The sequence below is a fragment of the Heterodontus francisci genome, chromosome 9 (assembly GCF_036365525.1).
Source record: "Heterodontus francisci isolate sHetFra1 chromosome 9, sHetFra1.hap1, whole genome shotgun sequence".
Lineage (NCBI taxonomy): Eukaryota > Metazoa > Chordata > Chondrichthyes > Heterodontiformes > Heterodontidae > Heterodontus > Heterodontus francisci.
Window position 1 is genome coordinate 8,906,334 of NC_090379.1, and position 18,136 is coordinate 8,924,469.

At 44.2% G+C, this 18,136-nt stretch overlaps 1 protein-coding gene and 1 long non-coding RNA gene across 2 annotated transcripts in view; one reads left to right on the forward strand and one right to left on the reverse strand.

Annotated features, from left to right (window-relative positions):
• The window catches only part of LOC137373423 (uncharacterized protein C14orf132), a 90,711-nt gene extending 85,457 nt beyond the window's left edge, over positions 1–5,254 (forward strand). The window contains exon 2 of the mRNA XM_068038244.1: positions 5,030–5,254. Coding sequence (XP_067894345.1) covers positions 5,030–5,254 — 225 coding nt within the window. The remainder of the gene's footprint in view (positions 1–5,029) is intronic.
• A 465-nt stretch (positions 5,255–5,719) lies between these two features.
• LOC137373424 (uncharacterized) lies at positions 5,720–9,741 on the reverse strand. Its single transcript, XR_010975628.1, has 3 exons — positions 9,635–9,741; positions 7,908–7,987; positions 5,720–5,831 (listed from the first exon to the last, which is right to left on the reverse strand). It is a non-coding gene; the product is annotated as an uncharacterized lncRNA (long non-coding RNA).
• Positions 9,742–18,136: the final 8,395 nt, after the last annotated feature.

The window sequence follows — 18,136 nt, forward strand, 5'->3', positions numbered from 1 at the left end:
GGAGGGGTCAATAACCAGGGGGCATAGATTTAAGGTAAGGAGCAGGAGGTTTAGAGGGGATTTGAGGAAACAGTGTGGGTGCGAGAACGCAGCCCTGTTTCACGCCACTCAGGATAGGAAAGGGTTCTGATGAGGCACCGCTATGCTGAATTGTGCCTTTCATATTGTCATGGAATGAGGTGATGATACTTAGTAGCTTTAGTGCACATCCGATCTTTGCTAGTAGTCTGAAGAGACCATGTCTGCTGACGAGTTCAAAGGCTTTGGTGAGATCAATGAAAACAACGTAGAGGGGCATCTGTTGTTTGCGGCATTTCTTCTGTAGCTGGCGAAGGGAGAACAGCATGTCAATGGTGGATCTCTCTGCTCGAAAGCCGCACTGTGCCTCAGGGTATTCAGTGTTATCTCCTATACTCGAGGCATCAGCCATTACCCACAGGTATTACCCACACCCATCCTTGGCCCCATCATCACTCAACTGCCTAACATCATATTCAAGATTCATTTATAATTAATTCATCTTTTGATGCTTTGCTTTCAGCTACAGGCATAAAACGCTCTTCAAAATGATGAAAGGGTTTGATAGGGTGGAATTAGGGAAGCTGTTTTCACTTGTAGAAGATTCAAATACAAGCTAAAAATATAAGATAGTCTCTAATAAATCCAGTATAGAATTTAGGAGGAACTTCTTTACCCAGAGAGTGAGGAGAATGTGGAACTCACTAGCAAGCAGTAGTTGAGGTAATTCGCAAAAATGCATTTAAAGGGTATCTAGATAAATGCATGAGGGAAAAAGGAATAGAAGGATATATTGATATAGTTAGATGAGGACAGTGGGAGGAGGTTCATGTAGAGCATTAATGTCGGCACAGACCAATTGGACGAAATGGCCAGTTTTTGTGCTGTAGACTTGACGTAACTTACTGAAAACCCATGGAATAGGCTTTGTACAAAGCTGACATATGTACAGGTAGAACAAACCCACAACACACTGCTGGGTACTGCCTGTGTGGAGTTTGCAAGTTCTCCCTGTGTCTGCGTGCGTTTCCTCCGGGTGCTCCGGTTTCCTCCCACATGCCAAAGACTTGCAGGTTGATAGGTTAATTGGCCATTATAGGGGCGGCACAGTGGCGCAGTGGTTAGCACCGCAGCCTCACAGCTCCAGCGACCCGGGTTCAATTCTGGGTACTGCCTGTGTGGAGTTTGCAAGTTCTCCCGGTGTCTGCGTGGGTTTCCTCCGGGTGCCCCGGTTTCCTCCCACATGCCAAAGACTTGCAGGTTGATAGGTGAATTGGCCATTATAAATTGCCCCTAGTATAGATAGGTGGTAGGGAAATATAGGGACAGGTGGGGATGTGGTAGGAATATAGGATTAGTGTAGGATTAGTATAAATGGGTGGTTGATGGTTGGCACAGACTCGGTGGGCCGAAGGGCCTGTTTCAGTGCTGTATCTCTAAACTAAACTAAACTAAACACACGAGCAAAATACTGCAGATGCTGGAAAGCTGGAATAAAAACAGAAAATGCTGGCAATACTTAGCAAGCCAGGCAGCCTCTATGGAAAGAGAAACAGAGTTAATGTTTCAGGTCGATGACCCTTCGTTAGAACCGGCTAGAGGTTGGCTTCGGCCTGTTTTGGGCCGATAATAGGCCACAATCCTCAACCATGCAATGGGGGCTCACGGATCACTTGAAATTGGTCTTTGGACCTGATTTTATTAACATTGGTGAACTGACAGCATGCCCACAGGCAACTCACCCAGTTGGAGATGAAATTTGGGCCTGCGACTCTTAGGTAAGTCCTAGGGAGGCAAAGAGGTATGGCGGGGGTGGGGGGGGGGGGGGGGTGCGCAGGGGATGGTGATGACTAATAAGAAGGCAAGAGGGCTACTCCAGGCTGCAATCCAATTTGACTGTTACATAAACTAGAGGGATACCATAAAAAAAGACGTGCATTTCCACAGCATCTTTCATGACCTCAAGATGTCCCAGAGCATTTTACAGTCAATGAAGTACTTTTCAAGTGTAGTCACTGTTGTAATGGAGGAAATGCAGCAGCCAAGGCTCCTTCGACAGCACCTTCCAAACCTGCGACCTCTACCACCTAGAAGGTCAAGGGCAGCAGACGCATGGGAACACCGCCACCTGCAAGTTCCCCTCCAAGCCACACACCATCCTGACTTGGAACTATATCGCCGTTCCTTCACTGTCACTGGGTCAAAATCCTGGAACTCGCTTCCTAACAGCACTGTGGGTGTACTGACCTCACATGGACTGCAGCGGTTCAAGAAGGCAGCTCACCACCAACCTTCTCAATGGCAATTAGGGATGGACAATAAATGCTGGCCTAGCCAGCGACACCTACATCCCACGAATGAATTAAAAAAAAATCCCACAAACAGCAATGTGATAACCAGCTAATCTGTTTCTAGTGAGTTGATTGAGGGATAAATATTGACTGGGCACAACTCCTCTTTTTCAAAATAGGGGATCTTTTGCATCTATCTAAAAGGGAAGACAGGGGCTTGGTTTAACATCTGATGCAAAAGACAGCGCCTCTGGCAGTGTAGCACTGGGCATCTCAACCTGAATTTTTGCATTCTGGTCTTTGGAGTGGGATTTGAACTGAGACGTTTCCTGACTCAAAGGCAAGGAATGCTACCTACTGAGCCACAGCTGACCCCATTAAGTAGCTTTGTTCACCTCTTGTCATCACTATAAAAGACAGGTGCAGGCACATATCTGTGAACTAGCACTACTTTTTAAAAAAAAATACTCATTCCTGGGATGTGGGCAACATTGCCAAGCCCAGCATTTAATGTTCATCCATCTCTTAGCTGCCCTGGAGAAGATGGTGGGACCTCTTGAACCACTGCAGTCTGTGTGGTATAGGCACCTACAGTGCTATTAGGTAGGGAGTCCCAGGACTTTGACCCAAAGTTGATAAAGGGATGTTAAGGTGGGGTGTGATTTGGAGGGGGGGATTTTGATATGATAGTGTTCCCACTCATTGCTGCTCTTGTCCTTCTCAATGGTGGAGTTCACAGGGGCTGTGAGATATTGTTTAAGTAGCCTCAGTGAGTTTCTGTTTGGACATACTGTGGCTAGAGTGCCCCGGCAGTGGTGGGGGATGGATATTAGTCCAGAGCAGTGATCCAGAGAACTATTCTATCCTGGATGTTATCGAGTTTCTCGAGTATTGTTGTGGTACACCATCCGAATGAGTGGAGAGTGTTCCTGGCTTGCATCTAATCCAGACTTGCTTCCCCTACCTGATCTATTTCCCCCTTGTATGTAGAAACTTAAATCCAGGATTGATTATCACTTGCTGAACCTGGTACAGTGTTATCTGTGACTTGTTTAATGGAACCCCAATGTCAGTTCCTTCTTTCAATTGCCTTCACTACGCCCAGTTATTTCCCGTGAATATAAAAATAAAAATAAATTCCACACATGGATAAATTAGCTACAGCTCCTTCCTTAGCACATGGGAATAAAGACACCCATTAGGCACAAGCAGAGAAAGTTCTTGTTAACTTTGCAAACAATGCAGTCCAGTGAAGATTGCAAAAATCTTGAAACACACATGTTAATTTTTCCATAAACTGCTGCAAATAATTATGAGGACAGAACTTTAATACGCTCGCAATCTGGCTGCCTTTAGCATATCAGAGTGCGGGCATGTGGAGGAACTTATGCACTTCAGAGACAGGTTTTGGGGCAATTTACATTTTGTTTCAAAATGTCAACATAGATTCAAGAGGCATTTCGCAAAGTTAGAAGTGTTTTAGGTTAAATGATCATTGAGGCGTCACGTTAAAAGTGGCCCTGTCCTTCTGGGAAAGAATGTAGCTTGTTTTTCTGTTTCTGCCTGGGTTGGGGGAGGTGGGGGTGGTTGGTGGTGGCGGAGAGGAGCTCCTGTCTGCAGGGGCTAGCTTATATTTGTTGGGTCCTAGAGGAGCACTGCCTAAACCTCTCTGCCTCTCCACCGGTTGTGTTTCTTTGCTGGTCTTTGCTGGTCTTCCACTCCTGCCAAACCAGCAGATAGATGTACTGCTGTGTAGAATGTGAGACAGAGTCAGTGGTCTGTTCGGTTAGAGGCAGTTGGGGACTGTCAAGAAATTCCTGCCATACTTCAGCTGCCCTGTGGCACTGGGATTCTGGGCATGCACCTTAGAAAGGATATATTGGCCTTGAAGGGAGTGCAGCACAGATTCATCGGAATGTTGCCAGGGCTCCAAGGGTTTGATTATGGGAAGAGATTGCATAAACTACACTCGTATTCCCTGGAATATAGATTAAGGGGTGATTTGGTTGAGGTATCAGGAATTGTTAGGGAGATAGAGAGAAGCTTTTCCTGATGTTGGGAGAGTCTTGGACAAGGGGAGATAATCTTACAAGCAGAACCAGGCGATTCAGGAGTGAATTTTGGAAACGCATCATCATGCAAAGGGTAGTAGAAGCAGTAGATATTAGCTCAATTAATCATTTTAAACCTGAGATCGATAGATTTTTGTGAGACAAGGATATAAAAGGATACAGAGCGAAGACAGGTGAATGGAGATAAGACAAGGATCACCATGATCTCATTGAATGGTGGGACAAGCTGTCAGGGATGAATAGCCTTCTCCTGGTCCATTGTTCCGATGATTGGAGACTTGAATTATGAGGACAGCTTGCATAAACCTGGCTTGTATTCTATTAAGTATAAACGATTGAGGGGTGAGAGATTTCCTCTGTTGAGGAAATCCAGAACAAATCTGAAACTCTCTCCCCCAAAACGTCTGTGGGTGCTGGGCTCAACTGACATTTTCAAGACTGAGATGGAAGGTATTTGTAGCTAAGGTGGTAAATGGGATTGAGGTGCAGCACACCATGATGTGATTGAATGGCGGAACAAGCTAGAGGGGCTGAATGGCCTCCGACTGTTCTTATGTTCCTTAATTCCAATGTTCATTATAAGTGAATTCACTATAAAACCTTGTAAAAATAGCACTGAATATCTTTGCATTATGCTTACTCCCACAGATCCCCGTTATGACAGGCGCGTTCATGGATTCACCCATCGATGAATGCAACACAGAGTTCTCGCTCTTCGATTCATCGACCAACGTGAATGATACACCCTTGGCTCCAAACCAGCCCGAGGAACCGGCTCGGTCCTCCAATGATGCCATCTGGTTATGGATTGCGATAATAGCAACCATCGGGAACATTGTGGTGGTTGGTGTTGTGTATGCCTTCACCTTTTAGGAAGATCAGAGGCTGGACAACTTGAGGCAACTGCCCTTCCAAAGCCTGCTGCAGGCTGGAGGAATATATGTGGCATCCAACAATCACTTTTGAGCTTGCATGTTTTAATGGCGCCTCATAGCCATGCGACACATGTGTGCTCAGCCTCAATCATTCAACAATTAACGGCTCCAAATCTGTTGGCTTCTTCTACTTTACATTGCCAGGGAGCTGACATTCTCTATCAGATGAGCTACAATCTGCTGTCTTTTAATGGAGAGACCCTTGTATAAAGCAACAATATATTCATCTATTAAAGGAACCCCTTCCCAGGGAATTTGCAATGCAATTTTCACAATCACCCCAAGTATTCAGCACATTCCAACAAGCCAATGCAGTTGGTGGCAGTGTCAGGTTTCGCTTCAAGAATTAAATAGGAACCGTGATGGGGTTATTTTTGAAATACAATACTTTTTTTAAATACAGGTTAACTCCACTTGGAGAAAAACAGTCAGATAGAAATCACTTCCTGGGCAGGAAGTGCTGGTGGGTTTTTATCGACTTGAGTCCTTGTTGTCAGACGATTCTTCCTTGCTGCCTGTGCAAGACAAGACATAACAGGGTCAGGTTGGATGTGCCAAAGACAGGTGGGGATTTGTAGGGTTTGGATATTTGGCTTTAGGGACACCTGGTGTCTCAGTTGCTTTGGGTCACTTTGTAAATTACGGGATATTTTGGTGTCAAGTAAAATTGATATTACGTTCCTTTGTTGCGTTCTTTTTAGGTGCTCTCCTGTTGTGTGATTGAGGGCTGTGGGTATCTCTGAGCAGACAATAGACAGGGTAGGTTTATGCTGAAGCAGGAGGTGTGGGGTGAGCTGGAAAAGCACTGCAGGGTTGAAGTTCCACTGGGATTCTCCCGATCATATTTACAGGAAACTCCAGAGAAACAGTGTTGGCAGTAGAAATGAATGAACGATTGGGATAAGTACAAAACTACAAATTAGAGTTGTAGAATCTATTGTTCATTGCTGTGAGTACAAATGCTTTAATGGTGGTTTATTCATTACTTGACTTATAATACAGCCCAGGGGGCAGAATGGGTTAGAATTGCATCTTCAGCAGTTGCATAAATCAGGCAATAGTGAATCAGCAGCCGTTTTACACTTGTCCATTGAAATTAATGGAAAACAATTAATGGTGTAAACATAATATTACAAAGTATTTACAGCAGAGAAACAGGCCACTTAGCCCAAGTGCTCCACACTACTCTCCTCCCATCCCTCTTCAACTCACCCCATCAGCATATCCTTCTATTCCTTTCTCCCTCATGTACTTGTCCAGCTTCCCCTTAAATGCATCTATTCACCTCAACTACTCCTTGTGGTAGTGAGTTCCACATTCTCACCATTCTCTGGGTAAAGAAGTTTCTCCTGAATTCCCTATCGAATTTCTTAGTGATTATCTTATATTTATGGCATCCAGTTCTTGTCTCACCTGCAAGTGAAAACATCTTCTCTAAAGCTACCCTATCAAACCCTTTCATAATCTTGAAGACCTCTTTGCTAGAGAAAAGAAACCAAGCCTGTTCAATTTTTTTTTGATCGGTATTACCTCAGTTCTGGTATCATTGCAGTAAATCATTTCTGCACCTTCTCCAGCATCTCTGCATCCTTCTTAAAATATGGAGACCAGACTGTGCACAGTACTTTAATTGTGGTCTAACAATTCTATACAAGTGTCACATAATTTCTTTACTTTCCAACTCTCTCCCTATAGAAATGAACCCCAGTGCTTTGTTTGCTTTTTTTAAATGACCTTATTAATTTGTGTCGATATTTATACTGAACTGTGTATCTGTATCCCTAGACCCCACTCTTCCTTTAATCCACTTAGACTCTTATTTTCCAAGGAGTATGTGGCTTCCTTATTATTCTGACCAACATGTATTACCTCACACTAATCTATATTAAAGTTAATTTGTCAATTACACACTCATTCTGCAAGTTCTTTAATATTTTTCACAGTTCTCCTCTATAATTAACTGCACTCCCGAATTTGGTGTTATCTGCAAATTTTGAAATTGTACCTCCGATTCCCGAGTCCAAATTGTTAATGCTAATGGTGAACAACAGGGATCCCAGCACTGATCCTTAAGGAACACCACTTCCCACCATTTTCCAATCTGAATAACTACCTTTAACCCTAACTCTACTTTCCGTTCGGTAGCCAGCTTTCTATACATTCTGTTACTTGTCCCCTGACTCCACATTTTCTAACCTTAACCAGAATTTGCCCTTTTGCCATCGCATCCACTGCCCCCTGATGGATTTCACCCCTAGTTTCACCTCTGCTGACTCTGATTTGCTTGGCTTCTATCCATAGATCCGCTGGCTATGAGAAAGCAATCGCCTCTCTGTTTTATTCTCCCTGGCAACATTAATCAAGAGAATGTTACTGAGTAATGCAGGGGGGTGGGGGGGGGAGGTGAAATCGGTCTTGGTTAGATGTGCAAGATAGTAACCATTGTTTTTATTACCCACTCTGCCCAATCTTTTCCCTTGACGGATGGGTAAACCTGATTCACTGTTAGCTGTTTTATCTGACTGTATCAGACCGTTTTCAGTTCCACAAGGCCTTGAAATTTCACTGGGCAAACATTAGCGTAACATTACCTTAATAGAATCCTTTTCTGAGCATTGTCTTCCCCGTTGGACCGTCACTCCAAAGTGTGCGGACAATGGTCATCAGTCTGCTATTTTAAAAGAAAGACTTATTGGCAGAGTTGTAAAGAGTGTGCAGGGACAGAGGGACTTGGAGATTCATATGTGTAGATCTTTGAACGTGACAGGAATATTGAGAAAGTAGTTATCTTGGGCTTCATAAATAGAGGTATTGAGTACAAAAGCAGAGAATTTATTCTAAATATTTATAAAACGCTGGTTAAACTGCAACTAGAGTATTGTATCCAGTTCTGGTCACCACACTTCAGGAAGGATGTGAGGGCTGCAGAGGAGATTTACCAGAATGGTCCCAGGGATGGGGGTTTTTAGTTACAAGGTTGGGTTGGAAAAACTGGGACAAAGGAGATCGAGGAGAGATTTAATAAAGGTGTACAAGATTATGACAGGCTTAGATAAGGAAAAGCTGTTCCTATTAGTTGATGTTACAAGGACTAGAGGACACATATTTAAGGTTTTGGGGAAGAGATGTAGGAAGGATGTGAGGAAGAACTTTGTTACGCCATGAATGGTAATGACCTGGAACTCACTTCATATGAGAATGGTGGAAGCAGAGACAATCAATGATTTCAAAAGGAAACTGGATGGGCACTTGAAGGAAATAAACTTGCAGGACTTTGGGGATCGAACTGGGGAGTGGGGCTAACTGGATTGCTCCATGGAGAGTCAGCATTGGACCGAATGCCTCCTTCTGTCCCATAATGACTCTATGACTTGCATTTATATAGCGCCTTTCCCAACCGCAGGATGTCGCAAAGCGTTTTATAGGCAATGAAGTACCTTTGAAGTGTAGCCATTGTTGCAATTTAGAAAATGCAGTAGCACAGCAAGCTCCCACAAGCAGCAATGTGGTAATGACCAGGTAATCCATTTCCAGTGTTGTCGGCTGATGGATAAATATGGACCAGGACAATGGCAGAACCCAACAGCTCTTTGTTGCAATAGTGCCATGGAATCATTTACATCTATATGGGAAAGACAACAGGCTCCCAGTTTAACATCTTATTCTAATGACAGAACCTCTGACAGTACAACGCTCCCTCAGTGCTGTACTGGGGTGTCAGCTAGATTATGGGCTCAAGTCACTGGAGTGAGCCTTGAACCCACAACTGTCTGAGTCAAAAGGCATGAGTGTGACCCACTGTGCAAAGACTGGGGCTGTGTTTGAAGTCTCACTGTCTAGATTAGCATCTCTGTTAAACTACTGAATGAAGGAATATTATATGCTGGGTATCCTATCAGTCCAACACGATTCCCCTCCACCCAATAGCATCTCATGAGTGACCATGAAAAACAACTCTCTGAGCAAGGGAGAGGAAGAAGTGGGGGGTGGGGGGGGGGGGGGGGGTGCAGGTGGGAAAACCTATCCTGGCTTGTTCACAGTTCATTTTTAACTTTCTTGTCCAGGGCCCATTTCCCTTTACATGCTTCCGCAGGGCAGGATGTTCGACTGGGAGCTTACTCTCGGAGTACCAGCTACACCAAAGTACCCATTCTTCCTGCCTAAAGTGCATATGTGTGCAGGGGATTTTTTTTTCTAAATCAGAGGATCTGACACAGAGTTCCATGCAATGGGAGCTTATAATAGAGTTTGGGCCCTGATAATTTCCTGACCATTTGTCCTCCTGAATTTCTGCACTGCTAATTCAGAAAATATTTACCTGTACTTCCCAGCATTGGTCACCAGATGGCAATCTGAAGCAGGAACTCTGTGACCTTCCTTTCCCTCCACCCTGTCTCCTTCCACAGCCCCAGGCCAGCTCCAGTGCTCTGAAAAGAACAGACATCGCACCAGACAACAACAAAAACTTGTATTTAAATAGTGCCTTTAACATAGTAAAACATTCCAAAGCACTTAACAGGAGCATTATCGACCGAAACCTGACGCGGCAGGTAATATTATGACCAAAAGCTCGGTCAAAGTCAGGTCTTAAGAGGGGTCTTAAAGGAGGAAAGGGGAAGAGAGGTTTAGGAATGGAATTGCAGAGCTTAGGGCAGCTGATGGAGCAATTAAAATCGGGGATGCACAAGAGGCCAGAATTGGAGGAGCGCAGAGATAGGGAGACCTGATGGGCTGGAGGAGGCTTAAGAGATAGGGAGGGTGAGGTCATGGAAGGATTTGAGAATGAGGAGGAGAATTTTAAATGCAAGGGTTACCAGACTGGGAACCAATGTAGATCAGCACAGAGAGCGGGTGGTGGGCGAACGGGACTAGGTGCAAGTCAGGACACGGAGAAAGACAGATCAGAAGAAAAAAAGAGGGAAGAGAATGAGGGGGCACGACAAATAAATATGAAGGAATTGTGGCTGTAGCTGCAGTTGGCCACTGTTCGTCTCCGTGTCAGTGCTCCCATTTCCAAACAAACTCAAGGAGATGCTAAACCCTCATCTGCTTCAATGTTTGGAGATTAAGCACTTTAAAATGTTTTTGGAGAAACAGATTTATGAGCCAGATGTTTCTAACTTGAGTTGTTTTCCCTCTTGGCAATTTTTATTCAAATGTCACACTCATGAGATGATTTTCAATCCATTAATAATGTGATCAATGCAACATGCTACCCAGACATGTCTGAACCCAAGCCCAGCATTCTCCAGTGAATCGCACACACATCGGAGTTGATTTGCAGTGATGGCACCCGATGCTGCCGAGCACTAAGCAGAAAATCATTCCGGAATTATCCAGAGGCAATGCAGTTACTCAGTGATAGCTCCGCCGCTCTACTGATGCACCAGGACAGAACGTTCCAGAAATAGTCAGCTAGAGCTGGACCAATCCGATTTCTTGTTTATGAACAGTTGGGTGAATCAATTAGTGAAATGGCAGCTATTAATCTCCTTACTCTGTTGACTCCCCTTACTCTGAGTAACTCCCTTACTCGGTGTTATTCCTCGTCCAGCTGGCACACTGTCTCTCTGAAGAAGGGCACTGAATTTCCTGAGTGTCCTGGGGCCAATACTTATTCCTCAACAAATATCAGTATAAAACCGATGGTCTGGTCATTATAACATTGCTGTTTGTGGGAGCTTGCTGTGTTTTTTTGCTCTTTCATGGGATTTGGGCATCACTGGCAAGGCCAGTATTTGTTATCGATTGACACTGAGTGTCTTGTTAGGCCATTTCAGAGGGCAGTTAAGAGTCAACCACATTGCTAAGGGTCTAGAGTCACATGTATGCCAGACCAGGTAAGGGCAGTAGTGAACCAGATGGGTTTTTACAACAATCAATTATAGATTCATGGCACAATTACTGAGGCTAGCTTTCAATTTTAGATTTTTTTTCTTCATTAATTGAATTTATTCATTAATTGAATTTAAATTCCAACTGCCACAATGGGATTTGAGCCCTTTGCACAGGGAAATTAGCCTGTGCCCCTGATTACTAGTACAGAGACATTACCACTACACCATCTCCCAAAATATGTACAAATCAGCTGCCTTGTTTCTTATATTACAGCAGAGACTACACTTCAAAAGAATTTCATTGGCTGTGAAATGCTTTGAGACATGCTGGGGTTGTGAAAGTTGCTGTAGGAATGACTATATTGTCGTGCTAAAGTAAATTCCTTCCTAATATCCAGTTAGCCCTTTTGTTGCTGATGGCTTCTTGTTCATTACAAGCTCTCGTTCTCTTTCTGTTTCCTGAGCTCACACAAGGTACAAAGACAGGCATCAAGTAGAATGGGCCTATATTCTCTGGTGTTTAGCAGAATGGGAGGTGATGATGCGAGGCTGTTTCCCCGGCTGAAGAATCTAGAACTGAGGTCAGTCTCAGGCTAAGGGGTTAACCATTTAAGACTGAGATGAAAACTGTCTTCACTCAGTGGGTTGTGAATCTTTGGAATTCTCTACCCCTGAGAGACCCTGATTAAGAGTTGTTGCTCTGAAACAGGAACCTGTGGATTTCTAGAATTTTTTTTGTTATTTGTAGTATATCACAGGATACTTGGCATCAGGTGGCAGGACTATATCTCCAACACAGAAGTCCTTGAAGCGGCCAACATCCCCAGCTTATACACACTACTGAGTCAGCAGCGCTTGAGATGGCTTGGCCATGTGAGCCGCATGGAAGATGGCAGGATCCCCAAAGACACATTGTACAGCGAGCTCGCCACTGGTATCAGACCCACCGGCCGTCCATGTCTCCGTTATAAAGACGTCTGCAAACGCGACATGAAATCGTGTGACATTGATCACAAGTCGTGGGAGTCAGTTGCCAGCATTCGCCAGAGCTGGCGGGCAGCCATAAAGACAGGGCTAAATTGTGGCGAGTCGAAGAGACTTAGTAGCTGGCAGGAAAAAAGACAGAGGCGCAAGGGGAGAGCCAACTGTGCAACAGCCCCAACAAACAAATTTCTCTGCAGCACCTGTGGAAGAGCCTGTCACTCCAGAATTGGCCTTTATAGCCACTCCAGGCGCTGCTTCACAAACCACTGACCACCTCCAGGCGCGTATCCATTGTCTCTCGAGATAAGGAGGCCCAAAAGAAAAAAAAAGAATCACAGGAGGGCAGAGAAGGGGGAGAGAGGGGAGAAATGCATCAAAATACACAGATAAATTAATAGGCGAGGGGATGTTTAGGGAACAGGAACTAGAGAAACGACATTTTACTGAGCAAAAGATATTGTTTTGAGTACCTTAAGCACGCTGTATTGATTGTATTAAGAGTTTAGTGTCAAAGTTCCATTTAAAGGACCGATGAGCTTTGAATGATGGATAGAGTCACTGTACAGTCATTGTTATATACTGACGATCTCCTGTGGTTTTGATGTATTTGTATGATGTGGCTATTTGATAAATTTTGCTGCCGTAACTAAATATTTTCTTCTTGTATGTGTTTAAATGCTGTAGTTTTTTTTTTACAATAAAGTTTTCAAAGATCAGTGAAAGTAAAGATTCGAGTGGCCATGCAATTGATTTGAAATCGGATGATAATCTTTTGAGAAATTGTTCTTTTCAACCAAAGGTAGTTGTTGAATTTGACTTGGAACCACAGTCTGTAAAATATTCTAAAACTCAGTCTCCTGTTCAGGACTGAAGTTTAGAACGTCATCTCTGGTTCCAGACTGAATTCCAGAATTCCCATCTGGTTCAGAACTGAATTCCAGAATTCCCTCTCCGGTTCAGGAATGAATTCTAGAATTCCCTCTCCGGTTCAGGAATGAATTCTAGAATTCCCTCTCCGGTTCAGGAATGGATTCCAGAATTCCCTCTCCGGTTCAGGAATGGATTCCAGAATTCCCTCTCCGGTTCAGGACTGAATTCCAGAATTCCCTCTCTGGTTCAGGAATAAATTCCAGAATTCCCTCTCCGGTTCAGGACTGAATTCCAGAATTCCCTCTCTGGTTCAGGAATAAATTCCAGAATTCCCTCTCCGGTTCAGGAATGAATTCCAGAATTCTATCTCTCAGCCTGAGTCTGAATTTCATGGAGGGAAAAGACTGAATTGGCGCTGATTTTAATTTCCTAAGCCTGGTGTTACACGTGTGCCAAGACCTCAAAACTGGGCGTGTAACCTTACTGTTAACATTGACAATGCTGCCACTACCATTTTGAAAGGGTCTGACCTGCCAGTGTTGGGCCTATTTTAAGGGGCAAGTAGGCATCCTTGGCTGCTGACTGCCATTTTAGGTTGGAGTCTGTGCCAGGACTTTAAGGCTTGTGTCTCAATTTGGGCCACAGTAATGCCATCTAGCTGGGCCATCGGCAACAGCTGGAGGCATGTCTGGAGGAAGTTGGGAGGAGGAAGAGCGGGAGAGAGAGGACTGTGGGGGGTGGGGAGGGAGGAAGGGCAGTGTGAGCCTGAGGCATTCTCCTGATCCTCCAGATCCCTGCAATAATAAACACAGACTGGCCAGTGTGATCCACTATGGCCAGACCACCTGCTGATACTAGACATAACATAATGGCACATGCTCCGCCTACGACTCTCCTAAAATGGGCAATGTTTGTATATCATGCCCATTCAGGAAATCTAACCCTTACAAGTAGACTTTCTGGTTGTCTTATCTGAGGTGTGCATGCTCTCCTTGTAACAATCCATCCTGGTTCTGTAAATCCAGAGGTATTTGAAGGGTGATCTGATTGATGTGTTCAGAATGACAAAGGGTTTTGATGGGGTACGTACAGATAAAGTAAGTTAGCTGCTGGTTTCAAATTGCTCACCCACCCAGCCAGGGTGAAATAACCCCCCCCCCCCCCCCCTTTCTACTTTATTAGATAGAGGTTAATGGTTAACTGCACGTTAATCTTACAAACATAATAGCCAAAGGTATCACTGCACCGACAACTTAGAATCATACAATAGAAAAGCACAGAAGGAGGTCATTTGATCTGTGTCTTCTACCACTTCCTGTGTTCTCTGTGTGGGCGTGAGTACAGAATCCAGGCTTCTTACTGTCGCTCATCCTTTGACAGTGCTAAGATGGTGGGATGGAGTCTGCACCTCAGTCTCTGGAGTAGTGGATGCTTTCTTCAAGCAAGAACTTGCCTTACAAGTGCCTGGAATTGGGCGATCTCTCTACAAGCAACTAAAACTAGAGCAACATTTTATTCCGTCCCTCATCATGGTGTTCAGAAACATTTCAAAGAGCTTCACACCTGTGCTCAATTGCAGGGGACAATTTTTTGTGCACATTGAGATCCCACAACAAACATTTGAGATGAGTGATTAGTTATTTCGGTGTTCAAGGTGTTTGTTGAGCGATGAATATTGGCCCAGGAAGTTGAGAAAAACTCCACTGCTCTTATTCCAGTAGTGTTGTGGCATCTTTTACATTCACCCAAGAGAGGAAACTGGGCTTCAGTTTAACGTCTCCTCCAAAGATCATTCTTTCTGGTAATGCAGAACCCCCTCAAGCAGCAGACAGAGAGAATCTGTTTCCTCTGGTGTCAGAGTCCAGAACAAGAGGACATAAAGTTAAAATTAGAGCCAGGCCATTCAGGGGTGGTGTCAGGAAGCACTTCTTCACACAAAGGGGAGTGGGAATCTGGAAGTGTCTCCCCCAAAAAGCTGTTGAAGCTAGGGGTTAATTGAAAATTTCAAACTGAGATAAGTAGATTTTTGTTAGGCATGGTTATTAAGGGTTATGGAACCAAGGCGGATAGTTGGAGTTAAGATACAGATCAGCCATCTTCTAGCTGAATTCTGGAACAAGCCTGAGGGGCTGAATGGCCCTCCTCCTGTTTGTATATTCCTAAGACATTGGTGTAAACTAGAATCATAAAACGCATCCAACACAGACGAAGGCCATCGTGTCCACACAGGCTGTCTGCAAGGGCAACTCAGATAGTCCACTCCCTCACCCTTTCCCTGAAGCCCTGCAATCTTCCCCTCCTCAGGTACTTATCCAATTTCCTTTTGAAAGCCACAATTGAATCTGCCTCCACCACTCTCTCAGGCAGTGCATTCCAGATCCGAACCACTCGCTGCATACATTTTTTCCCATGTCGCCACTCGCTCCCCCATCAATCACCCCAAATTAATGCCCTCCCTCTTTTTCTAATAGTGCTGTGGGATCTTTTATATTCACCTGAAAGGGAAAACATGTTCTTGGCTTAATGTCTCATTTGAAGTCATCGCTTTTGGTATTACAGTTTCCTCAGTACTGCACCAAAGCGTCAGCTTAGGTGCTTGAGTGCTTTAATAAAATCAGGCTTTGAAAATCAGAAGGATGGAATACATCCTAACATGAGTGGTGAGCTGAGCTCCCCCACTTCCTCTATTGTAACCACCACCACCACATTGTCGAAAGGAAGAGAAACTGTAGGAGATAGTTGTTGCGAGAAATAGCACAGATGTATTGAAGGGGAAGCTGGATAAACGCATGAGGGAGCAAGAAATAGAAGGATATGTTAATAGAAAGAGATGACGAGGGATGGTACAAGATTTGTGTGTATCATAAACACCGGCATAGACCTGATGGGCCGAATGGTCTGTTTCTGTGATGTAGACTGTATGTAATTCCATGATGGGAAGTTGCACAATCTTGAGATTGTTGGGTAAGACTGAGTTTGAGTAGGTGGTGAGTCTCCATTTCAACACAGGAAAGGGAAAATAGTTTGTACTAGTTAGAGGTGGTCTAAAATTATCTATAACATTGCTGAACACTTTACATGTGATGCTACTGAATGTATGAGGTGATCATGTCATTAATTTAAACAACTAATTTTTTAGTAGTACATAGATGACCTTTAAAGGTCATGATTCAGGAAACAAGAATTTTCAACAACAGGAAAACCTCATTAGTTCCATTCATTCTTACTGATCGTATCCCTGCCTACCTCCTCCTTAGCATATCCCTCAGTCCCAAGCCCCCCCTAAAATGTGTCTAATTGTCCCTTCATTGAGGGTCCACACGTGAAATATTAACCCCTCTGTTCCCTCCACAGCCCGTCCTGACCTGTTCAGAGATTCAGTTTCAGATTTCCAGTATCTGCAGTGTTTTGTGTTATGGTCACATTCATTGGATATTGCTTCACTTTCAGAGCTGTTCACTTTGAAAAATTGCATTGAATTTATAGTACAGAAGCAGGCCATTCTGCCCAATTAGTCTATACCAGTGTTTATGCTCCACCTGAGCCTTCACCAACCCTGCTGCATCTAATCCCATCAACATAACCTTCTATTCCTTTCTCCCTCATGTGCTTATCCAGCTTCTGCTAAAATACATCTATGTTATTCACTTAAACCACTCCCTGTGGTAGTTAGTTCCACATTCTCACCCCTCTCTGGGTAAAGAGGTTTCTGCCGAATTCCCTATTGAACTTATTAGTGATTATCTTATATTTATGACCTCCAAGTGCTACCCCCGAAAATGAATGTAGTGATCACGTTACGTACCCGGGTGCTTACCCGATTCCCTTTTTGAAAGCCACAATTGAATCTGCCTCCTGCTTTCTCAAGTCCATGATTTTTGCATGCAGCCAGCACTCCCTGTGCTGTTCGGTGACTACATGCAGCAACAGGGGGCCCAATATTATTAGTGCCTAGCACTATTTAAAGCTAGCCTGCACCTCTTAAAGGGGAAATTCATTGTAGCTGCTGGTGGTGCTGAGATCATTCTGAATATTGTGCTGTGGCAGAATCACCAACGGTTTTCCATGGGAGAGAGTGTGCACTGACGTTTTCAGATGCTGTACTGGAAGTCTTAGTGGAAGAGGTGGAAAGAGAGACAGAGAGGTCTTGTATCTTCGGTGGTGGGGAAAGCGCTCCAAACCCATGGTCAGAAGGCAATGGCAAGAGATAGTTGCAGAGATGAATTCCAGGAATGTAGTCCCAAGGACCTGAATGCAGTGCAGGAAGAAGTTTAATGATCTCACAGGAGTGGTCAAAGTCAGTGAATGCATCTTCAAATGTCATATTCTACCATCTGTGCCACTAGCCTCATCCACTGCTCAATTCACTACAATCCCAACATCCACCTACCACAATCTCTATCAATCAGATCTTATACCGAACTTTCATATTGCGACCCTTCACCCTCACAAACTTAGCACTGTTGCAAGCCTCAAACCCACATCTCAAAGCTTGCACACACTTCTAGCTATTCAACCATGACAGCCACATCACCCAAACATGCTGCACAACATTCACTGACAAAATTCCCTCTTGCAGGAGAAGGTGGTGCACAACAGGAGGCAGCAGGAGGGGGAGAGGTGCGACTGGAGGAGACAGTGCTGACCATTATTGGGACAGCCATTGCTGAGGCTTCGACCACCTGCAGGACTCAAATCATTGAAGATGACAGTATCCACATACCTAACCCACCTCATCTCATTCCACTTCTCCGTCATCCCTCAATCTATTCTGACTTACAATCTGCAGATGTGTCAACATGCACTTCCTCTCTCCCCTGACCACACTCAAACCCTTATCCCATTCTCATTTTAGATACTCAAGAACCCAGGCAGTGGAGGAAGAGCAAGAAGAAATGAAGATGAAGTTCAAGAGGAAGCCCTGATTTGTGTACAAGCCTTTAAATCACTTAAGCAGTAAGCCACTCCCTGTAGGCTGTCGAAACTTTAAACATGAATAGAAAAGCCCCCAAAATGCATGTAATTGTAGCAACAACCAGAAGGAATAATCCAGCAACTAACCTGTAAGTTATGATCCTTTTAAATCGCAATTTAGGTGGGGTGAGAGGATGAAGGGTTGAGTCTTTCAT